The sequence below is a fragment of the Triturus cristatus genome, chromosome 2_1 (genome assembly GCF_964204655.1).
Source record: "Triturus cristatus chromosome 2_1, aTriCri1.1, whole genome shotgun sequence".
Lineage (NCBI taxonomy): Eukaryota > Metazoa > Chordata > Amphibia > Caudata > Salamandridae > Triturus > Triturus cristatus.
Genome location: NC_140581.1, coordinates 391,174,306 through 391,199,848, shown reverse-complemented (window position 1 = coordinate 391,199,848; position 25,543 = coordinate 391,174,306). Strand labels below are relative to the sequence as shown.

The following is a 25,543-nucleotide window of genomic DNA, read 5'->3' as shown; positions in this document are numbered from 1 at the left end:
TACGGCAGTCACAGATTTGAAGCCTCCTGGCAAAGTATTCACGACCCCACACTGTTTTGTTTGTTGTTGTACCACATGGCAGATGCATGGTCAGTGAGAACCTGCACCTGTTCCCTCTTGACCATTAGGAACGCTTTCAGTGCCAAGCGAATTGCCCGCCCGCAACTCCAAGTTGATATTAAGATAGGTCTCCGCCAGAGACCAGAGTCCTCTGATCTTCACCTCTCACAGATTACCTCACCAACCCAGCAACAATGCATCTGTCATAGCAATTAGTTCTGAATGGGGTAGTGGGAGCGGTCTTCAGCCAGTTCAACTCCTGTCTTTCGCAGTCTGCTTCAACACCTGGCTGGAATCTGAAAGGTTCTCTTGGTGCTGAGCCCACTGAGACCTCAGATCCCACTGCAGAGTCCTCATGTCCCACCTGGTGTGGTGCACAAACAGGATGTCAGAGGTCAAGAAGCCCAAGAACAATGCTCCGAGATCCCAGTCAAAGGTTGCAACATCAGGATCACAGCCTGAACACCCTAGACTTGATCCGGAGGAAAGGCTCAGAAGAACACCATAATCAAAGATGGCTCAGATGAAGGGGAGCAGATATGAAAGAGTGAGGTGTGACTGCAGCAAAGTGATAAAAAAGCCCAACAATGTTAACAAGTCTGCCATCATCTGGAGATGTTTTAGGATGGTTTGAGGAGAGTCAAGGTATGGAAAGACAGGTATTCCCAACCTCCGTAGATGAGCTGCGACCAATACCATCATCTTTGCGAACACCAGAGGTGTACTGGTAAGGCCAAAGGGGAGCACCAAGAAATTAAAGTGCTCTTGGCTTACCTATAAACACAGATGAACAAGTTATTTACCTTCGGTAACGATATATCTGTAAGAAACATTAGTTAGTTAGATTCCTCACCTTAGAGTATCCCAAGGCGTCAGGCTGGATCCGGAAAGATTTCAGCAATACCCTTGCGTGTCGCTAGGCGTCATCTGCGGCTCCGCGTCCGTCGCCGGCATCGCCGGGATGATGTCGGACTTCTTAGACGCCGCCCTTGCGCGACAGGAACGCAGAGCCATGCAAGAGACCGACACTGGTGCCAAAAAATTCTAGGGCCCTGAGAGGGATGACCTCAACCCTAGATATCGGTTCGCAGAACGGGGAGGATGGGTGGGTCGGTGAGGAATCTAACTAATGTCTTACAGATATCGTTACCGAAGGTAAGTAACTTGTTCATCTGAAAGAAACACGTTAGTTAGATTCCTCACCTTCGAATAGATACCCCAGCAATACCAACCCCGGTGGTGGGTCTGCAAACCAAGATCTCTCCAGACTTGGCTGTCCAGGCAATAGTGTTTGGCAAACGTGTGCAGCGAGGCCCACGTTGCAGCCTGACAGATGTCCTGCAAGGGGACTCCCCGGCCCAGGGCAGTGGTCGCCGCTGTGGCCCGAGTGGAATGGGCCCTCAGCCCTACAGGAGGCTCCTTTTTAGCTAAGGAATAACAGGCCTTGATACACAAAACGACCCACCGAGAGATGGTTCGCTTGTGCACCGCCCGCCCCTTCTTAGCGCCCACGTAGCCAACAAAGAGTTGGTTGTCCACCCGGAACTGTTTGGTGCGGTTCAGATAGAAGGACAGCGCCTGTTTTGGGTCCAGACGGTGGAGCCTCTCTTCCTCTTTTGAAGGATGCAGAGGCAGAAAGAAGGTGGGCAGTGTAACAGACTGGCCGATGTGAAAAGCAGTTACCACCTTAGGGAGAAAGGAAGGACGAGTCCTGAGAACAACTTTGTCCGGATGGACAGAAAGGAAAGGAGGCTTAGAAGAGAGCCTGGAGCTCACTCACCAGTCTAGCAGAGGTGATGGCTACCAGGAAAGCAGTCTTAAGAGTGAGAAGACGAAGGGGACAATTATGAAGTGGCTCAAAGGTAGCGCACATCAGAAAGGTCAAAACAAGGTTCAAATCCCACTGAGGCATTACGAAAGGGACAGGAGGAAACATGTGAGTAATGCCCTTAAAGAATCGAGAAACAGGGGATTTGAAAAGAGAAGGCTGATCAGAAAGCCGTTAGAAAGCAGAAATAGCTGAAAGGTATCCCTTGAGGGTGCCCAGAGCAGAGCCCTGCTGGGCCAGGGAAAGAAGAAAGAGGAGAACCTCAGAAAGAGGGGCGGAGAGGGGATCCACAGCCTTTGCTGTGCACCATGCCACAAATTTGTTCCACCTGCAGGCGAATACTGATTTTGTGGCGGGACGCCTGGCTGCCAGAATAATATTACAGACTTCAGGAGGCAAGTCAAATGGCATCAACTTCCGCCGCTCAATCTCCACGCATGGAGGTGGAGGCTGGACAGGTTCGGGTGGAGGACCGTCCCCTGCTGCTGCGACAGAAGGTCCTCCTGAAGAGGCAATCGTATCGGGGGATCGATCGACAGACTGAGTAGCTCGGGATCGACAGACTGAGTAGCTCGGGATACCAGTACCTTCGTGCCCAATCCGGAGCCACCAAGATGACTTGGGCCCGGTCGCGCCTGATCTTCAGCACTCTGGGCAGAAGTGGTATAGGCGGAAAGGCGTACAACAGACCGCAAGTCCACTCGCGACGAAAGGCGTCCCCGAGCGAGCGCCGCCTTGGAAACTCCACGTGCAGAACTGCCGACATTGCGCGTTCTCTTCGGTGGCGAATAGTTCTAACCAAGGCTCCCCCCACTGCCGAAAGAGGCCTTGCGCCACGTCCGAGTTTAGACGCCATTCGTGATCGATCATGCACCGGCGGCTGAGTTCGTCTGCTCTGGCGTTCAGAGAGCCCGCCAGATGTTGAACCACCAGGGTGATGTCCTGATGTTCCAGCCATGTCCAGAGGCGCAGAGCTTCCTGCCATAGGGTCCAGGACCCCACCCGTCCTGTTTGTTGCAATACTACATGGCGGTGGTGTTGTCCGTGAACACCTGCACTACACTTCCCCGGACAGAGGGAAGGAATGCCTTCAGTGCAAGTCGGATCGCCCTCCGCTCCAGAAGGTTGATATGGAGCCGGGACTCCGCCGGAGACCAGAGGCCTCTGATCTCCGCCTCTCCCATGTGCCCCCCCATCCCAGGAGGGACACATCCGTCACTACTACGTGCTCGGGGTAGGGAGAGGGATCTGCCACTGACCCAATCGCCGTCCGTGAGCCACCACTGCAATTGTCTTGCAGTGCCCTCGGAGATCAAGATATGGTCGGACTGGTTGCCCCGATGCTGGGCCCACTGAAACTTCAGGTCCCACTGCAGAGCCTGCATTCGCCATCTGGCGTGATGCACCAACAGGATGCAGGAGGCCATCAGACCCAGAAGCCGCAGCACCAACCTGACCGAAACCCGGGATAGAGGTCGAAAGATGGGAATCAGAGCCTGACTATCCCGGGCCCGCTGTCCTGGAGGATAGGCCCGAAACTGCGCAGAGTCCAGAACCGCTCCTATGAAGAGGAGCTGCTGGGAGGGACTCTGATGCGACTTCGGCACATTGATGGAGAACCCCAGCAAATGCAAGAGGTCGGCCGTAGTCTGGAGGTGGGAGACGACTGCCTGGGGCGAGCCCACCTTCAACAACCAGTCGTCTAGATAGGGGAAGACCGGAACCCCCAATCTGCGCACATGAGCTGCGACCACCACCATCCCTTTCGTGAACACCCGAGGGGCAGTGGTGAGGCCGAAGGGGAGCACGGTATACTGAAAATGCTCCTGGCCCACCATGAAATGCAGGTAACGCTGGCGGGCCGGCAGGACTGGAATGTGGAAATAAGCGTCCTGCAAGTCCAACGCTACCATCCAGTCTCCGGGGTCTAGGGCAGCCAGAACCTGAGCTACAGTGAGTATCTTGAACTTCTCCTTCCAGAGGAAGGTGTTGACGCTCCTGAGGTCCAAGATAGGGCTTAGGTCCCCTTTGCCCTTCTTGGGAACCAGAAAGTAGTGGGAATAACAACCACGACCTACTTCTGGACCAGGAACGCGCTCGTTGGCCCCCTTGGCCAAGAGGGCCGTAACTTCCTCCTGCAGAAGTTTCAAGTGGTCCCCCGACATGCGGTGGTACTGCGGTGGCATGGCTGGAGGGGTCGCCTCGAAGGGGAGGGAGTAGCCCCTTCAGACGATCTGCAGCACCCACCTGTCCGATGTGATTGTACGCCAGTGGAGCAGGTGATGGCGAACTCTGCCTCCCACTGGCGTGGAATGGCCTGAAAGCTCGGTCTAGGAGGGCTTTGAGGAGGATGCTGCTGGGGTAGATGTGGACGGACCGGCACGTTGTCCCCCTGTACCGCCTCGGCGGAATCCATGGGGGCACCCCTTCCTTGGCCACGAAAGGGGCGAAAAGCTGAAGTTTGCAGGCGCGGGGCCGAGAGGCCCAAGGACTTGGCCGAAGCCCTGGAGTCCTTAAAGCGCTCCAGCGCACTATCCGCTTTGTCGCCAAAAAGGCGACTGCCATCGAAGGGCATGTCCATGAGGGTGCTCTGGATATCCCCGGAAAAACTTGCGGACCGCAGCCAGACAACGAAGCGCCACTGTGGTGGACATTGCCCTGCCCAGCGAGTCCGTTGTGTCTAGTCCACATCGGAGACCATGCCGTGCCACATCCCGCCCCTCGGCAAGAGCCTGGGCGAGTCGTGTCCGGGCCTCCTCCGGACACTGGGACAGCACGTCCTCCACCGTATCCCACAGGGAGTGGGAGTAACGGTCCAAAAGACACGCGGTGTTGATAGACCGCAACCCCAAACTAAGAGAACAGCTTCTTCCCAAACTGTTCTAGTCTTTTGGATTCCCGATCCGGGGGAGCGGACGGGAAGGAGGTCTGGGAGGTAGAGGCCTGGATAACCAGGCTCTCGGGCGTGGGGTGTTGGGACAGAAAACTGGGGTTGCCCGGTGCAGGGCGGTGGCGCCTGGCCACGTTTCGGTCCACAGGAGGAACTGTGGAGGGCTTGGACCAGGTGCCCTTCAGAACGTCAATGAGTGCTTCAATGAACTGCAGCAGAGGCTCCAAGGAGCTTGCCGACGGTTGAAGCACTTCGGTGAGGAAGTTCGTCCTCACGGCCACAGCAGGCAGTTCGAGCCCAAGGGCCTCGGCCGCCTTGCGCAGCCCACAGAAAATGCAGCACCTTCCTCCGAAGCCACGGTCGGAGGAGAGATCAAGCCAGTGTCAGGGGAGGTATCAAGACTACTGGCATCCCCCAGCTCGTCTGCCCAGTCCTGAGATAACTGGTCCTGCCGGGCCAGAGGGTCCTCAGACCCCTCCCAGTCGTCACCGTCATCCGATTCCTGGTATACAGGTGGAATGATCGGAGCCGGGTAGAAGATGAAATTGCCACCCATCGGCGTCAGGTGTGGCGCCGGACGGCGCCGCTCCAACGCTGGGCCCGGACCAGGAATAAAATGGGGAACAGCGTCGTTCCGGGGACGGCACCCGAGGAGTCTGCGCCGGCGGAGGGGTCGTGAGGTCGACCGGCACCGACTGGGATCAAGGCCTGGATCCCCCGGGGACCTGCGGCGTCGGGACTGCAGTCGACGATGGCGCCGGGGCCATAGCCGCCGGCTCGCTAGGCCTCCCAGTCGAGCCTGCAGGGCCCAAAGGCGCGCCGACAGCGGAACCAGGTTCCTCATGGCCATGAGGAAGACACTGACCTCCGCCGGAGTCACGTCAGTCCCTGGGACCGGAGGGTAAGGGGACGGACGGGATCCCTGCGGCTCCAATGGAGCCGCGCGGGTGGTGCCACCCGAGCCCTCAGCCGAGTCGCACTACCGGCGAGGGGAGTCAGAAGAGCGATGTCGCTTCTTCGACTACTTGCTGTGCTTCGACTTACCGGATTTCGAAGATTTGGACCCCAACGAGCGGAGCGGAGCCGACTGCCGGTACTAGAGTAGCTTGCGGGACTGCTCCCCCTTAGCTTTCGAAGTCAAGGCCCAGCAGTCGATGCACGATTCGGCGTCATGGTCGGTTCCAAGGCAATAGAGGCACCGGCGGTGGTGGTCCGAAACTGACATCAGTCGGTGACAGGAGTCACACGCCTTAAAGCCAGGCATCCCTACCGGCACCAGAGTCGATGTCGACAAGAATAGAACCAAAAGAGTTCAAAAAAGTTTAGTCAAAAAGTGACTAAAGGGTATGCTCTTCCCGGATCGGCGCTTACTGGCGCGAAAAAAAAGAAGAACTGACATCAGTGCACGATGGCGGCTTCTAAGTACTCCAACGACGTCATCCCAGCGATCACGACGCCGACGACGGACGCGGAGCCGCAGACGATGCCTAGCGACGCGCAAGGGTATTGCTGATGAAAAATCTTTCCGGATCCAGCCTGACGCCTGGGGATATTCTAAGGTGAGGAATCTAACTAACGTGTTTCTTTCAGATAACGCCTGTAAGACTATAGAACAGAGATGTGAAACTAGGCATTCTGCAAGTCCAACACCACCATCCAGTTTCCTAGATCCAGGGCAGGAAGAACTTGGGCATTTCCTTCTGAAGAAAGAAGTTCAGATCGCAACGATCTAGGATGGAATGAAGTCTGTGTCCTTTTTCTGCACCATAAAGTAATGGAAATAACAGCCAGTCCCTACATATGACGCCAGCACCCTCTATGGCTCCCTTGGCCAAGACACCTATACTCCAAGAAGAAGTTCAGGCTAAGTGAACTTTCAGGAGGAGTTGTGGTATGGGTGTCATATCAAAGTGATCTGAGAGGAAGGGCAGAATGTAACAAAATGGTTACTTACAGGTAGGAGTAGATTTGCAATTTAAAGAATTTACTGGAATCACATACTGTCCATTTTTCCACCATCTAGTGCTTGGGTCCGGAATAGTCTCCTTGTATTCTTTCGTTTTTTGCTTAGTGGACAGCGGTGACCATTTGGATTTAAACCCCTCCCTATGAGACATCTGATATATGCTCCGTAAATCCCTTGAGGCAGTCGCCATTTTCAGATTATTTTCCTTTACCCTTGTCTGTGATTTTTTGAGTGGAGTTTGTGAAACCACCTCAATTGGTGGGAGCTGGCTGGGTTGCATGCGACTTCAAAAAATTATTTAGAGTGCACAACTACTACTATCAGTAAGCAACCATTTCATTTTGTAGTGTGAATGTTTTCTGGATTCACATGCTGCACATTGATAACGGAGTGGTATTTTCTCTTATGGGTAGGCTGGGTCCTTTAGAGTGCGTTTACAAACAAATGTTTCAGTACGCCTTGTCCCACTTCTGCTTCCCTGTTCATCTGAATGTCCACCCAGTAGTATTTTGTGAAGGTATGAATAGATGCCCATGTAGCAGCAGCGCAAATCTCTTCTAGTGCTACACTGCCTAGGAAAGCAAGGGTTGCTCCTCTTTCCTTTTCAAAAGTGCATTTAACCTTTCCTCGAAGGTTACTCACTGCCTTGTGGCAATATTGTATCGTCTATACCATCCATCTCAATAGTTTGCTTGGTGATTGGGAATCACTTTTGTGTGTGAAAAGGATACAAACTGTTCTCCTTTATGGATGCCTTTTGTGCTTTCCTAGTAGTACATAATTGCCCTCTGAACATTTAGTGTGTGCAATTTTCTCAGCCGGTCATTTAGGCTGTGGAAAAAAGAGGTAGGTGAATGGTTTGGTTAACATAGAACTTCATACCAAAGGTGGTGCCGAACCTAGGTTTGTCATCATTAGTACTTTGGCTCCATGTATCTGAAGATAAGATATGGCTCCTGACTGATGAGCGCTTATATTTCACGGACCCTTCTTAGTGAGGTGATAGAGATAAGCAATGCAGTTTTGAGGGTTCAAAATTTCTGCTGTGCATTCTGAATTGGTTCAAAGGGTGATTCCAACGTGTTTGAGTACTACATTCAGGTTCCATGTAGGCATTGGCACACTTCTTGGGTGTGCTATCTTCTTTGCTCTCTCTAGGAAGTGTTTTTCTACTGATATGGTAAATAAATTTCTCCCTAGTATACATCTTATAATGGCTGCTAGGTGAACTTTGATAGCGGCATAGAAGAGATGCTTGTTTAGTAGATGCATCATGTATCTAACGGCTGTGGCATCTTGTGTCCAAGTATGTGTTCCCTTGGCTCGTCACAACATTGTTGAAACCTTTCATTTGTTGCTGTAGCATCTCCTTGTTGGTCTCCTTGTCAGCTTGAGGTAGTTAAACTAACTCCTTAGGAGCCAAGCTGCTAGACTGAGTGTTTGGTTCTGGGTGTTAAACCAGTCTCTCCTGTATCGTTAACAGGTCTTGGTGTGCTGGGAGTGCGATGTACATTGGTTTGTTGGACTGCTTCCTCTGAGTGTGATGCATTTTTTGCAATGGTCACTGAGGGAGTTGGTGGTTTGAATGTTTTCCCCACAGTTAGGGGTTGGAGGATCCGCCATTTCATTTCTCTCAAAATGTCCTTAACCCGTAGATTGGCCAACTCCGTTAATTGTGATTATTGTTTCTGAACCCATTGCTGTACTGGTCTCATGTGTAGTTTTGGGTGTGGCACCAGAGGTATACAGGAGGACATCATGCCCAACATTTCCCCCATCGTTCTCATAGTCGGACGTTGCCCCTTCTGGTAGAGGCGACTGCTGCATGGTCGCTTTCACACTTTTCCACTGGTCTTGCCTTTGCAGCCTGAGAGTTCAAAATTGCCCCTAGGAATGTTTTTAGTGTCTGGGTTCTGTGACAATTTCTCGCAATTGATGGAGAATGCAAATGAATGTAGGGTCTGTATGAACTTGTTGATATTCTTTCTGCACTGGTTGCTTGTCTTTGCTTTAACTAGCCTGTCGCCTAAGTATGGGTAGAAATGTATTCCCACTTGCTTGAGGTGTGCTGCAACCCCAGCTAGACATTTGGGGAATAACCTTGGAGCTGATTTTATTCCGAATGGTAGCACCTTTAATTGGTAGTGTCTTGTTCACTATAAACCTGAAGAATTGTTTGAGTCATTTGTTTACTGGTATGTGTAGGTAGGCATCCTTGAGGTGTATGGTTGCCATGTAGTCTCCTTGCCCTGTCAGAAGGTCAACCTCTTGGAGCGCTGTCATTTTTAATTGTTTTGTATTATTATGAACTTGCTTAGTGATCTCAGGTTCAGCATTGGTCTTAACATCTTGTCCAGTTTTGGTAATAGTTTGAGTAAACCCATTTTGAACCTCTGCTTCTGGGGTGCTATTTCTATAGATTCTTTAATTATTAGGCCTTCCACTTCCTGTTGTAGTTTGTCAAATTTTATCCTGTCTTTGATGGTGTTGCTGGAGGCAACTAACTCTTTGCAGTGACCATATTTTATGATATTTAGTATCCATTTGTTGGAGGTGATCTACCATTTCTCACATTCTTCCTTCTACTGGTGACTTGCATAGGAGGGCTATTTGTGGGCAGTCTCTTGCTAGTGTGGTTTCCCCCTTTCAGTTTCCCCCTCTTCCGTAGCAAAAGGGCAGCGAGAGCTTGAGCAACACTGCCATTGTGGGGGAGTGGTGGACTCACTTCATTGGTTGTTGAAGGTTGCAGGAGTCTTATACAGTTGCATGGGTCCCCTAAAGTCGTCCTCTTCTCTGGCTCATGCCTCTCTGGAATTCTCCCTTATATTGTAGGGCCCCCATGGACTTGGTGGTTTTGTCATTTGTTTTCATGCACAGAAGCACGTAATCTACCACGTCCACAAACACAGTCCTCTGAATTGCATGTTGATTATGGCTGACTGGACTTCCTGTTTAAGTACTGAGATTCTCAGCCAAGTGGGTCTGCTCAAGGTGGTAGCTGTGCAGAGCTAGCTACTTGCATTGTCCCCTGCATAAAGAGGGGATTTCAGGCATGTGTCAGACATTGTATTGCCCTCCTGTAAGATACGCTTGCCCTCTTTAACTCCTCTGGCAGTTCCATCAGCTCTTCCATTTTATCCCACTATTGGTGGACATATCTGTTTAACAGGCCATTCGAGCTGGCTACCCGCCAATGGTGCTACTGATCTTTCCATTTTTTCTCCCCACCATATCTACTCTCTTCCTTTACTTGTCAGCAGGCTGCCCTGTAAACATGAGCGTGTTTGATATTTTGCGTGCTGTTGCAACTATGAGTGAATCAGTTGGCAAGGGTGGATCCTTTGATGAGAAGTGGTAATTTCTTTCCACACTTGCGTTACTGCCTAAGCCTGGCTCCTTAAATGCTTCTCTGCCCTGGTCCCGCATGCTAGGGTTCATTGGGAGAAAACCGCTTTTCTTCTGCTTGGACAGCAGTGTTTTATAAGGAGGAAACATGCTTCTGATTATTCCTCTTCATCAGAGCACCAAAGGAGTCTGCAGCTCTTTTCTTCTATATTGTACGCAGTGATGTGACTACTTTGATGGCTAAAATTCCACCCTTTCATCTGGCGAGTACACAGAGGTCTTGCCAGTCCTCTGTTGTCTCCCCTTTTTGTGAGACCCTCCTGTTCCTCCTCCAGTTCTAAAACCTCTTCCTCCATCCCCTCCTGCAGCTATGGGGTGATGGGATTTTCCAGCTCTTTTGGTTTCCCCTTTTTCCTCCTGCTTTTTCAGTGGAATCCTGTATCCCTGAAGGGAGTCAAATTCTGTCTTTCTTGATTAGGGCTTCAAGTTCACCCTCGAGATGCTTCCTTTTTCACTCTACCTTGAGCGATCTTTCGGTGTGTAGTTAGGCTTAGTTTCGGTCTTGACATCTATGCAGAGGAACTTTTCGGTGCCAAAATGGGGCTCTCTGATGTTTAAGAAACCTTCGGTGTCGATGGAGTGGGTATTTTCAGGGCTGATGTTGGCCTTTTCTTCATAGGTGGCATTGAGCTGCTTTTTTCAGCCTCTTGCATGCCTTTGATTCGCTCTTGAGAGTGATACAGGTTGAGGGTTTACTTGCTTTGGACCCATGTGGATCTTTGGACTTCACCATGCCCTCGGGCATCAACAATTGATGTCATTACAGTTTCTTCAAATCTGAAGCTTTCAGCTTTGATGGGTCTCGCCTAAATGGGTTTGCCTTTTGTCTGGGCTTCTCCCAAAGTGCTTTCTTGTGGTCCTTACTAGCCGGGTTCTATAACTTCAAGGTCCGGTTCTTTTCCTTGGCCTCTTACCTCTCCAAGAGGTCCTACTCATCGCTAGAAATCACAAACTCTTAAGGACTCTGGCTTTCTTAGAGGGGATGCCATCAAGTAATGTACCCATCTCTGCTTCTGCCTTGCTCAGATGGTCTTGGGCAAGAAATCTGCACACACCACTCAGTCCTACGCACTGTGGTACTTAGGAGGGCAGAGGTTGCAGACCTCCAGTGTGTCCTTCTGGATAGTCTTGTGGTGGCACTCGGGGCAAAACCTAAAAAGCATGTGCTTCATGCCCCCTTCTCATTCTCCCACAACACGGCCTTGTTGAATCCGTCCGCTCACCTTAGTGTTTTTCGCATTTTCTTTGTGTTTTCTACTTCTTACCCGTAGTCAATTCTTTTCCCTCGACTGCTTTTGTCGGTGGAAAACTCAATTTCTTCTTCCTCAACTCCGGAGTTCTCCTTTATGCATCCAGGTTTAACGTCAGAAAAATACAAAAAACCTGAAGATGGAGACTGCAGAGGGATTTCTGGAGCATAGGTCTGATATCACATAAGGAGGGGTTTAAACTAAATTGCTGATGCCGCCCAAAAAAAAAGAAAAAAGGCAAAAAGGAGACTTTTTGCCACCCAACCACTTCAATGGCAGTGTAATGCACAACACGGCAATCCAGAAAAGATTCACATTGCATAAGTGTTGTACAATAAGGAGCACCTATTAGTCATATGTTATGCTCCTCTACCTGTGAACTAGCAAGATAATACGACCTCCCACAGGGCGATCAGGTGCTGCCGAGGGAGACAAAGAGGTTTTGCAGCAGAGGCAGGCCTAGAGTTTGGGTAGATCATTGCCCCTGGGGGCCTGCATGCTTACTCCCAGTTCATGTCACTACTTCACATGTACTGCCACTGCTCTGCTAGGATTTATGAATAGCAAGCCCTTGAATGAATGAATCCCAAAATAAATCTCAGTTACTGGCCCTTAGTACATGAGCTCCTGCTACAGTGCAGAGTTCTGCCACAATTCAGTGTCTTAGTTAAGTACCTGAGTTGGTGCTCATTGGAAGAGGTAGTTTCATCAAGAACACATGAAGATTTGACATGTCAACCAAAGTCTACGCTTTTACAGTTTGACAATATCCACATGATATACACCCACACTCTTCAATATTTTGATGAATTCAAAGGGTAAATTAAACTTTCAACTGACCCCCCCCCCCCGCAGAGTCACCTTCTGCCACCAACTATTCATAATTCCCCCATATGCTTCCTTAAGGAATATCATGTGTATGGCAGAACTAGAGATCTAAAACACTAACGCACAGCCTATTCTAGTCATTTCTAGATTATTATGACTTCTTTAGAATGCCTTCTAGCAAGGATTTTACTATCCTCTGCTTACCTCACAACTTACGCCATTGGACTGACTCTTTTCTCCTAATACTCACAACAGATATCCCCTCAGCTACCTCATTCCCTCGTGTCCAAATCAAATCTCTTACCTTCTCGAAAAGTATTATAATCATAACCAGACTAACTCTTCCTGAAAGGTTTTACTCCCATCATATCCTTAACCTCTGCAAATCATAATTAGCTTGCCTGCATTTGGACACAGCTCACTACAACTACATATTCAAGCTTCTATTACAGGATTAGCCCTAAAATGGATTTCCTTCTACCATTCGGATTGCATTTTCTCAGTCTGCCTCTTTCCAACTCCACATCGGTGTCCCCATCTACTGGAATAACCTTTGGGTCTGCTCTGGGACCTCTATGCGTCATAAATGCATCAATTCACCATGGTGAAATACATTTTGGATTCCATTCTGATGGTACTAAATATATGGTTATATATAGGTTATGTTGCCTCCAGTGCCAAGTCCCGCTTCCCTGCTGTCCAGCCCACCCCCTCACACTACTTATGGCGGCCGCTGCGTGCCTGCACTGCTGGCACGCCAGAGGCAAGCCAGCTTGCGCCCGTCCGTGCCTGGACCACACCCACCGCCACAGACGCTGGTTCTCGGTCCATCCACCTATACAACACCAGCACCCCCATGCCCTCAACACCAGACGCCACACATCACTGATGGACACCCAATGCCCTTTTTCCTGCCGGAACTACAGCTGCACCTTTGTCTGCCACCACACACCAGCCCCACCCACTGCAAGACCAACAAATACCGGACCCGGCCACCTCAATTACATCCTGCTCAACACACGCTCCCTTCACAAACACTCTGAGATCTGGGACCTGCTCGACTTGGATATCCCCTTCCTCACGGAAACCTGGATGAAGTCCACCTCTGCCCCGGACCTCTCTACCACCATCCCGGGCAGCTACAACAGCATCCACAAGGTCCGCATCAAACCGGGGGCAGTCATCGTACACAAAAGAAACCTCTGCCTCCCCACCCATGCCGAAGGCTTCTCGACCAACATGGAGCACCTCCACTTCCAGGTCCAGACCAACCCAAACACCACCCTCCGCGTCACCCCCATCCTCAAACTCCTCTTGGATCCCACCCACTCTTCAGCAATTCCATTATAGACTTCATCGGACCACACGCTCATGCCTCCACAGACTACATCCTCCACAGCGACCTGAACTTTCATCTGGACAACTCCAATGACAAAAATAACTCCCCAACCCACTCGGCTGGACACACGATCGATCCCATTTTCTTCGCCAAAGACATCACCTTCAGATACACCACTGAGGTCCAGTGGACCAACCACTGCTGCGTCCACTTCACCAGACCCATCGCACACCGCCACGCTCCCAGCTCCCCTCGCAGAACCTGGAACAAGGTCACTGAAGAACAGCTCATCACCTTAAGAAAAATCGCTTTCTGACATCCTGACGCCAAAACCTCTGCACGCAACCTCCACCGATGGATCTCAGACTGCGCCGACGCTTTGCCTCCCCTGAAGAAAGCCCCAAGCAAGCAACACCTTGAAAAAGCCAGCTGGTTCCCTCTTGGCCTTCATGACTCCAGGCGCACCCATAGATGGCTCGAAAAGAGATGGAGCATCAAGACCCTCAGCCTTCAAAACTACTGTCACTGCACACCACCGCCGCATCAGAACAATGTAAAACCAACCCTACAAGAAAGGATCAACGCCAACGCACTCACCAGCAAAGAACTTTTCACCAAGGTCAAGCAATTCGCCAGACCCAGCACAGAGAATCCTGACATCCCCCCCGCCCCTCACAAGACCTCTGCAACAACCTCGGCACCTACTTCCAACACAAGATCAAGGCGATATAAGACAGCTTTCTCAGTCTCAATACCCAAGACCTTCCCACCGGACCCTATGATGTCAGACCCCAACAGACCCTACTCAGCTGAACTCCTCACCGTGGACACCCTTAAAATCATGAAGAGCATCCACTAAGGAGCACCCTCAGACCCCTGCCCACATCACATCTTCAACAAAGCAGGCACCACAATCACGCCCAAACTCTGCCGGTCCATCAACTGCGCCACCTTCCCGGAAGACTGGAATCATGCAGAGATAAACCCCTTGCTTAAGAAACCCTCAACCAAGCCGATAGACCTCAAGAACTTATGACCCACCTCTTTTCCCCTTCCCAGCCAAGGTCATCGAGAAGGCCATCAACCCTCATCCTCCTGGACCTCTCGGCTGCCTTCAACACGGTCTCTCACCGCACCCTACGCACCAGACTCTACAACACCGGCATTCGCGACAACGCCCTGGAATGGATCCACTCCTTCCACACTGGCCGAACACAGTCAGACTACCTCCGGTCTTCTCAGAACCCACAGAGAACAGCTGCAAAGTGCCTCAGGTCTCCTCCCCGAGCCCCACTCTTTAACATCTACATGGCCCCTCTCGCAGCCATCAGGAACCACAGACTCAGTCTCCTACGTCGACACCCTGCGGATTCTCTCCCTCTCCAACAAACCCACAGTCGCCAAAAACAACTTTCACAACAGGATGAAGGCTGTCGCCACCTGGATGAAGAACAGCTGCCTTAAGCTCAATTCATCATGGGCTTCACCCCCTTCACCTGCGACGACTCCTGGTGTCCTGCAGCACTTTTGAACCCCTCATACACACACACACACACACACACACACCCACCCACAGGCCAGATCAACGCTGTTTTGGTCTGCTTCTACACACTATGCCTGCTCCAAAAGATATTTAAGTGGATCTCCACCGAGTCCAGAGAGATGATCACCCACACTCATCAGTAGCAGAATCACTATGGCAATGCACTCTTCGCCAGCATCACCCAGAAACTCCAGGAAACTGGTGGTGGTGTTTTGAATGTTCTGCAGTCGTCCTCCACATTCCCCACCGCAGACACCCAAGACCTCCTCTGCCTCCCAGTCAACAAAAGAATAACCTTCAAGCTCCTCACAAATGTCTACAAAGCCCTACATGACGTGGGTCCTGCGCACCTCAACCACCGCCTCGCATTCCACTCGCCCACCAGTGACCTACGCTCCGCCCAACTGGCCCTGGCTATGTCCCACATATCCACAATGCTACAGCCGGTGGAAGATCCTTCTCCTACCTCGCAGCAAAGACCTGGAACACCATGCCTCCTCACCTCAGGCAATCATCGTCACTGCCTCAGTTCAGGAAAGTCCTCAAGACCTGGCTCTCGATTGAACCACACCGCCTTCAATGAACCAGCAGGTTTCCACACACACCCCCCTCCTAGCACCTTGAGACCCTTACAGGTGAGTAGTCAGACTTTACAAGCCACCTGATTGATTGAGAAGCTATTCGGCCAGTACAATCAAAAGTGCCAATTTTTGATACAATACAGAATGTCTTGAGTTTGAGCCTCACTATTTAAGCAGCCTTCTCAGTTTATTTCAATAATTATTATAACAATCTGAAAACCAGGGGTAAAAGTATCATACAATAAATATGATGCTATTGGATAGCTATGCTTTGCTACTTTCTTGAGCCAGAGACCGTACATGACACTTCAGTCTCACAAAGCATTAGATGAGCCATCATTCAGTTTTCATAGCCAGTTTCCCTACAAGTACCTTTCTTGTGAATCCGGAAGGCGTCCATCTGTTTCTGCTGCTGTCTTCTTAGTGTATTCACAATTGCTATTGCTAGTCGAAGTGCCTCCCTGGGGTACCCGTGGGACCTCAACGCATCCACCCTCGCACATGCTGTAGGAACATGCTCTGAAACAGACCAAGTTACATAGAATGACAACAATGTGGCATTTCATTGCTGTCCAACAATGAATTATTTTGTTCTCAGAATGAAGGATCTAAAGGTTTCTAGACTTTAATTTGAACAGAAACAAAGTACCATCTGCAAACAATTAAGGGGAGGGGGACTCCACCTTCTTCACTCTTTAACAGTCAATGAAAATAGATACATGCCTCAAAAAAATCTTTTCCGGTTTAATAACTTACCATGCCAGAGAGGCCAGCCGTGAGAGTCAAAGAGCGAGTTTTCAGTGTCATCATGGTAACAGTAGTTAGTGTACAAGTCACTGCTGATAATGTGCTGCAAGTGGCTATCCTGCCAGTGGAGATCGCAAGCCTCGATCGCTCGCGTGAACACTGTCCGATGAGGCCGGCTTGATGAATCTGTCATTTCACAAAATTGAAAATCTTAGTTGGCATAGCCATAGACCACTATTTTGTATAAGGCTTACTGTGAGTCTTGGCATGCTGCCCTTTCCTATTTGAAAAGCCAGCACAACCCATTGACACTCACTCTTATAATCACATTGTTATGCTTGCACAAACTATACTAAGCAAGCCCAATGCGCAATCATTCCATCAGAACACATGTCTAGCAATGCTAAGAGTTGACAGCTAAGGAAACTGTGGCAGCTTTGGAAACTAAAACAGGAGTCCCACAAATTATTCTCAATTCGCTCGGAAAGAGACCAACTCTTGGGCCTTCCACAAATGGTTGTCTAAGAGAGGAGTCATGTTTGACAGTGCTCAGACTTAACAAGTCCAGCACTTATGTCACTGCACATTTTAATCATTCAGGAAAAAAGAAAATACCATGCATTGGCAAAGCAGTAGTTCTAGCCTTGTAAGCCTGCAATTTTTTTAATTATTTTTGCCAACATATTAAAGACATTTAAAAAGTGTAAAATATTCAAAATTAGAAACACTGCCATCTAAAGGTGGCATATGGAGGTTTGCCCCAAACAATAACAAATAAAAAGGAAGTATTTCAAAAGTAAAGAAAAATTGTACGGAGAAATGAACACTGATTCGCCTTTCAGCCCTATCACAGAACTAGAGTATATAAGAAAAAGCAAAATGCTGTCGCTCACAGGTAAGCAGGCAAATCGTTGAATTGGCCTAAACCATTGCTGTGGTGGACCGGAACAAAATGTGAGGGACACTACAAATGACCAATGGGTGAAGAGGGCTGGCTTAAAGCCTCTACGTATATAATGTATAATTATTAAAATCACAAGTTTTTTGCCAACGCCAAATTAAAAAAAAAAAAAAAAAAGGTAAACTCCGCTGTTTAGAAAAGGAAGGTGGAAGACGGAGCCATGTTGCAAACAGGCATGTATCGAAGTAAGTTATTTTCACATGATGTGATGAACTTGTTTTGATGTCAAACTATATTCGAGAACCTTTTTTTAATGTAAAGACAAGTTGGAAGATTTAAAAAGCGCATTCACTCAATGCAGTTTAGTACAAAAATACACACTTTACCAATTGTATACATTCTAGTGCCCAAAACATTTCGCTCACAATTCAAAACCAATTTTTAAAAAAAAACTCTTCCGAACACATTAGTACACTTATGCTATAGCTGTAGTTTTACAGATAAACCAATTACAAAGTTCTTCCTTCTTTTGGAGCGAGTTGAACTTAAGTGTGTAAAGAACCATGTCAACACAGAGGGGAAGTAGTCCGAACCCTGCGCACAGCACAAAAAGATAAATCAGCGTTGCAAAAAACTATTAAACCGGATTCCCATTTATCAAACATCTCCGTAACAGAAAGCCACATTTTATTAATAATCATAAAGTTGATCTCTCTTGATAAAAACAGTCAGAACAGAGGGCTGAGACTTCTATTCAAGGTACAAACAATCCAACAACGTATTTACTGAGCTACTGTTTCAATAACAAAATTGGGATGATTCTGAGATACCAAAGGGGGGCATTTAAGAACAGAATTTTCTTCTGCTTATTATTCTGTAACAAAACAGCCCATATCGAAATAAAGATAAGCATGAAATATGATCAGACACCAACAGATACATAATTCCTATGATCACGTTTAAGACTAGCTTACTCAGACTGCAGGGACAATACCTATATGGTGGGCATGAAGTGACAGGGAATGTAGGAGCTAGCTTTTTGTGTGATATAGCAAAAATCTGATGTACAGTATAAAGAGTGCAGGGGTTCCCTTATGAGTGGCCAGGAGCTTGCTATGTAATCTCGAAGTGCTCGGTTAGGGGGAATAGTATGGTCAAGCAGCTTTAGGCAGGAAGAACACATTCTGCAAACAGGTACAGTAAATCCACTTACAAGACTAATCTCCAGGAGTTAAGGTGAGTGGTGGGAAAAGTCCAAGGCAGCACCAGCAGTTCCCCACAAGCAGCATGAGGGTGGCCGAGTGCTAATCAGAATGAGGAGCCCAATGAGTTTCATAGGGACCGGTCACTGTAAAAAGAGGCTGCAGGCTCTGGCTAGGAAGCCAGCCAGGCTGAACAAGCAAGTGGGGTCAAGCCTTGCGATGCTCTGTCACGGGGGGACACCGTTGGTCCTTTTCTCCAAGGCCCTGGGGCGAGAGGTTCAGAAGTATCCTTAGGTGTCGGGTTTTTCCTTACCCGATCAGGTGCGGTCGACATGCAGATGCTGCAGGCGACATCATGGAGTCCAGGAGAGGTGAAACCACAATGGACTTTAGCTCTGGAGGGCTGGGGAACCTTGTTGGCACCATTGGCCCACTTCATATCAGGCAGGAGGCAGCTGGTGCAGTGGTGGCTTCAGGTGTCAGGTTTTCACGGATTCAGACTTCGCTTATGGAGTTTCTTCAGAACAGGCCCGCTGTTCACAGGAGGTCTCAAGTCTTTTTCGAAGGAAGGTAGTCCTCCTAAGTTTATGGAGTTAACAGCTGCAGGACGAGTAGACTTCTGCGCTACTTCTGAAAAATTGTGGCCACCTCACAGTAGCCCACCTTAGGAGTAGTACTAAGCTGTAGGAGGCACGCCTACCTAACTAGCCAATTTTCCTGCCTGACCAGGTGCCAAGGGAGCCCCGGGACAAAGGGGTCAGCTTCCTCTCCTATGAGGAGGAGCAAGATTCACATTCCAAAGGCAGCAGCCCTTGGAGGCTTGCCGTCCTATGAAGACTAATTAGCAGTTTATCCTGTGGGAGGGGTTGTTACCCCCTCTTCCAGGACAGGCTTTTGAACTGGGCCTCCTGAGAGCAAAGGCTCTCACCCTAGGAGGTCAGAACAGGGTCTCGTATGGCAGGCTGGAAGAACCTAGTCATTAAGTAACCCAGAGGCTGGTAGGTGTTCAGGAGATACCTCTAAGGTGCCCTCTGTGTGCAGGTATTGGTAAATCCAACACTCGCATCAGTGAGGGTTTACCAATACGAGATGTTTGATCCCTATTCACAGTGAAGCCATCATGTAGCTGGGGAACTCATTTTCACCAGTGTGAAGCATATGTTTTAAAATGGCTTCCCTGGTCACTTGTACTGGTAGTAATAGGCCTGACCAGCACAGGGATATATAGGCTCATGCAGGTATATCCTCAAATGTTATATTTAGCACCCTGCCATAGGGCTGTTAGGCCTGCTTTAGGGCTGACTTACAAATTTTACATGCACTGGTAAGGGACATGGCACACAGGGATGTGTTACATGTTTTCACTTTTGTCTGCATGAAGATACGCAGCCTGCAATTGCAGGCTTCTATGTTCTTGGTGAGGGGTCCCTTAGGGTGGCACAATTCGTGCTGAAGCCCTTACGGACTCTTTAGTACCTCAGAACCATGAGTAACTAGGTACCATTTACTAGGGATGTAGAGGGTGCTAAAGGTTTGGCTATTGGGGAAACAATTGTACAGTTTTGGGAAAGAGCACTGGGGACCTGGTTAGCAGGAATCCAGTGCACTTTCAGTCGAAATCACATCCTTTACCAGGCAAAAAGCCAGAGTGACTATGTCAAAAAGGGGCAATTCCCAACAGGGCGCAAGAAAAAAAAACAAGCATTTACAATGCAATGGTCTCGGCATTGTTAAAGTTAGAGCTATTGGCATTGCTCATGACATTATTTTTGTTTATGTTTTTGTTTTTAAAACATTTAAAGAAACGGCATTGTTATTTACAATGTCAATAGCTTAATCACTCTCAAATGCGAGACCTATTGCATTTGCACCCACACACAGAGCCACACACACAAATAGAGCCACCCACACACACAGCCACCCACACAGAGCCACCCACACACACAGAGCCACCCACACACAAATAGAGCCACCCACAGAGAGCCACCTACACACACACACAGTTACCCACACACAGACAGAGCCACCCACGCATAGCCCTGTTCATTATTTCGGTGTATTTATTATAAAGCGCTGCGAGTCGCTAATAAGTGACATCAGGTGCTATATAATGTGCCGCTTATGCAAGCCTGCCTGAGACCTGCTCCCTTATCAGCTTCGGAAAAAAACAGTCAAAATCCAGTTTATACTTCTCTGTGCGCCTCTTTCTCCAAGCCAAAAGGCGCCTTGAGACCTCGCCCCCATCCGGCCCACTCTAGGAGCTGAGCTGCCAGAGCCGAGAACCGCAAAGCACAAACCAGAAACGAAACACCCAAAATACGTCTAAACGCAGCGTGTCTTCTACTCAGGGATAAAGTTGTCGTGTTTCCAGTTGGCTAATGAACTGGGCCGCGCGGAGTAGTCACCCCGACTCCCCCCTCCTCACCCATCTGTTTTATTGATGAGGCAACGCGATGGTGGTCTCGAGGACGTTTTTCTTTAAAAAATAAAAATAAAAACATCCCCTCGTCTAGCCTCCCGTTAAAACTTCTGTTGCAATAATTCCGACAATAACTTTCTCACTATTATTACGATAACCTGCGGAATTTGGAAAAATCAAGGAATGGAGAAGGAAGGAAAAAAAGACAAAATGAAGGAAGAAGAAATAAGACGAAAACACGTACAAAGAAGAATAAACACAAGAAACGTGGTAAAAATGGAATTTAAGACCGTTAACAGAGCACACATTGGAAACATATGGAGCACATGTGAAGGAAGAGAAGAGTCTACAACAGCAGGAGAAAGAGTCATACATGGCACGTAAAACAGTAAAAAGAAATGTGCGAAGAAAGCAGTGGAAAAGACAGGCAGAGGGAAGTATCAGAAAGAAGACAGCGAGTATTCAAGAGGAAGGACTCGAGTCTGCAAACGGCTGGGCAGAACAGTAAATAGCGCTGGGCTGCTTGTTTGCTTACGTTGTTTAGGCAGTGGAAAGGCAGCTTCCATTCAAGATCCATTCAAGGGAGTCGCCATGAACACCACCGCCTTTCTCCGAGGTCAAGCAGAAATGCCTCGGAGAAACGCAGCGGCGTTTTCGGATTCGGGGGCGTGTTTTTCTTTCTCTCCTCTTGCCATTGGCTGGAATGTTTACATTCCAGAGGAGAGAAAGAAAGTAAAAAACACGCCCCCGAATCCGAAAAAGACAGGGCTTCTTTGGAGAGACAAAGCTCTTCTCCAATGGCTGAACAGCATTTAAGAGACCAGCCAATGGAGAAGAGGGAAGAAGAGGGGCGGGTTAAAGCCCCACTTCTAAAACATTAAATCTCGCGAGCGAGACTGAGCAAGCGCAGCCTTCGCTAGCCGAGACCTAAAAAGGACCGGGGCTAATAGGAGAAAATTAAGGAAAGAGAAGGGGAATTGAAAAATCCTAAAGGTATGTGTGAAATGATGTCAAGAAGCACTAAAGCAGAGGGAATATCATGTGGGAGTTGTGGGGACAGGCCTATTCAGTTCTTAAATCAAACAGGAACACCTTTCCCAGGTTTCAAAGTGCAAGTGGATATTGCTGGCTGTGGCTCATTGAACTGGAATCAGTTCTGCATCAGCCTCAGGTTTTGTAACAGCCTACAGGTTGACTCACATCTGCTTCCATTCAATATAGGTTCTCTGAAGCAAATTGTACAATCTTGCTTTTGACAGTTGTCATAAAATTACAAGGCCATTCCACATTGTACACTTGGGGACATTTCCAGTCTGTAGGATGATCCGTCCACTAGGAATGGGTTCTTAATCCGCAGTATTTGCACCAATGATCTATGGTGTTCTTTAGATTGGACCTTCTGCTATTGTGTACTTTTTGCTCCTGTGAAGTGTGTTTTTCCTCATAACTTAGACTGTATTTTTTACTATAATGCGTAAGTAGCAGTTGACTGTTGGGATTGTGTTTAGGACATTTGGTACTGCGAATTATAATATGAGCTCAATTCGTTTATCAAAGGTTATCAGTAGGTTTAACTGCTAAATAAATATTTTTGTATGGGTACCTATAGGGAAATGTAGGCCTGAACTCTTATGTGGACAATTGTTATGCCAGATTGCTGAACACATATGGATCATGCAAATTCTTGTGCTTTTGCCTTCTGGGTGCAAAGAGGAATGCTACATTTTGGTGACGTACCTCATTCCTATGCAAAATTGAGACAGGAGTTCCAAGAGGAACATGAAGGGTGGACAGCACCAGGTCTTCTGGAAAAGAAGTAGCTGGAAGTATCGATTAACAATATATTCTGAATCGGAACCAAAACTTTACAAAATATGGAGCAGATGGATTGTTGCGGTGGGAACACAGTGGCCTAGTGTCAAGGGCTGTCCTATCAGCATATGTTCGGAACAAAAGAGTATTTGCATTGACAGACTGGAAAGAAGGTTGTTGGATGAACAATGTGTAAAAATGGGATAGGCAGTGGTAGCAACATGGGACCCATAGGAATGTGGAAAAGAAGTAGGAGGGAGAAGGAGGAGGAAGTCTGGGCAAAAAAGTAAAGGACCAGGGACTTGGAGTAGGGGAAAAAGGACAATGGTGTGAGGGACAACATGCCTGGATGTAGAATGCCATAGCAACAGGAATCCAAAGAGATTCTGTTGGTCAAAGATCTGTCAACAGGAGGAAAGCCTAACCACAGACTAAGTGAATATTTAAGAAATAGTTACAATTACTCAATCATCTACTATAATTTATCATGAAGGGAATACAAGTTATTGGTAAACTAGTCTTTAACAGGATCCACTGTGGATTACAAATGCTGTAGCAAAGTATTAATATAGCGGTTACTAACCCCCCGACATGGTTACTAAAGAACTATACACTCCGGTACCAGCTACTCCATGGAGGCTCAGTGTTCATGATTAGGCATGCATAAATAAAGTTTACTTAACAAAAAACAGCTGCCACCACTACCGCCACACTACCCGTTTTCCTTGAGTGCTAAAGGAATGGTGCACCTACACCAGAGCTGCAATTTTTCATTTTGTGATTCATGCTTAGTCGAATGTGAAGACAGGACACCATACATATTAGATTTGCAGGGTGTATATGTAAAGAAAATTCAGAAATACTCGGTAGGTTGAGGGTTGGACAGTTTGCCTAACTGACTTTGGTCATTCTACTCAGGTATTTCCGCCAATCAGACTGACCACTGAGTTGCCTCAGGCACAGTAACCAATAAAATATCCTCCCTGCTCATTCACTGGATGCTCCTCAAAAACTAGGCTCGTGAACTCAGCTTCACAAAGAAGGGAGTAATAGGAGCAGCCCTGTGACCTGCAGAGAGAAGTGGAGATTTTAGTAGGGACAGCAATTCAACCCTTCAAACTTAGGGGCTACATACACCCATACTCCCATGAGCCCAGGTGTTCACCACTTTTCAGATACTCAAGCACCCTCCTGCCCATTACAATCAGGGAGAATGAGGAAATGTAGTTGCGACGTATTACTCAAATTTACAAGGGAGAGACAGTTCCTTATCCAGGTACAAAGACCAATACCCCACTAAGACAGTCATGAGCCACCAACCAGTAGTAGTCATGGCCTAGTCCCCATGGTGTTAGTCACCCATGTTAAAAACGACAACTTGGGTCTACCCATTTCCAACACAACCTAGCACTCTATGGGTGAGCAACAAAAGTACATCTTGTAAACAACCAATCAGGGCACAGGTCACAAGTGTCTCCTGTACAAATAAACAGATCAGTAGTGACAGGACAAAATAAAAAACTTGTCACATGGATACAGTGCTAGAACTTTCGACGATATATCGTTCTGCAAATACTATAATAATATATATATTAATAGCCTTATACTGGTGGTTGGCCTGTTTCTAAACACTGAAATTGGCAACAAGAAACGGATACTAATAAAGGTGATTTGCTGAGAAAAAAACAAATAAAAAATAAATCACAAAATGGTCAAAGAAGGTTAACCACATAAGAGAAGCATTAAGCTGAATGATCAAAATTAATGTTAATCTTGCCTTTGTAGATACTGGACTTACTCCAGCCAATAGGCAGCCTGTTAATTTGCATACTGGACCACCCACCTACCGTTTATGGACATGTACTCAGCAGTGGCAACTTCTCTGCTAAGGCAGAGGAGCCTCGGCCCACCTGCTTGTTGAGCAGAGCAAAAGAAAAAAAAAGTGATAAGTTATCATTTTTAGGTCTCGCTGAGCCCAGCGCATGCGCTGGCTCGGAGAGACATTTTGTATATGGGATTTTCAAAGTGCTGCCTGTGGCCTAAAGCTTGCGTGCACGTGAGTGTGCACGCGCGAAACCGCCATGTGTCTTTCCTCTGCAGTGCTTGATCGTGATGCGATCACTTTCACTTTCGCGGGCCGCGCGGCCATGTCACTTTCACGGCTGCGCGGCCAATGCTTGTTTTGTGTGGAGTGTGTAGAGTCTGCACTAGGCGGCCGATTCTGGTTGGTTGGCCTCCTCACTCACCCTCGGCCCGTATTCGTCTTCCTGTGCAAACCTCCTGTTGGTATCTCTATACAAACTGAAATCGTCGTCCACTTTGTAGGTTTGACATCCTCCACACATCATTTCTCCCTTTTCATTTTCCTCGCTTTCTTCTGCTCACCTCTCATCTTTTTCCTTTCATCTTTTTACCTTCTTTCTCTTATGCTCTCCCTCTCCATTCTCGTTAACACTTCCCTTGCATTCTCTCATTTTTTCTTCCACTGTTCTGTTGTAACTTGCTCACCGCCCCCTTCCTTCTCTAAGTTATCGTCTTTTCGATTCTTACTCATCTCGCTCGACCCTTCTGAACCTCAATCTTTCCATGTAGCTTGTTTTTTTTGCTTACCTTCCTTCCTCATACATCTTCTCCCAGGCTTCTTGTTTCATCTATCTTTCTCCACACGCCCCGTCAGCGGCACGTGCACATCCCCTTTCGTGTCATCTTAACTTTCCTGTAACTGCACTAAGCAGTTCTCTTGGATTTCACCCCACCCCTCTCCTCCACAAC

At 48.2% G+C, this 25,543-nt stretch overlaps 1 protein-coding gene across 2 annotated transcripts in view; it reads right to left on the bottom strand.

Moving 5' to 3' along the window:
- ZSWIM6 (zinc finger SWIM-type containing 6) overlaps positions 1-25,543 on the bottom strand; it is a 528,445-nt gene that overhangs the window by 124,831 nt on the left and 378,071 nt on the right. For both annotated transcript variants that reach the window (XM_085631506.1, XM_085631504.1), the window contains exons 6-7: positions 16,447-16,623; positions 16,063-16,209 (exon numbers count right to left, since the gene is read on the bottom strand). In XM_085631506.1, coding sequence (XP_085487632.1) covers positions 16,063-16,209; positions 16,447-16,623 — 324 coding nt within the window. The remainder of the gene's footprint in view (positions 1-16,062; positions 16,210-16,446; positions 16,624-25,543) is intronic.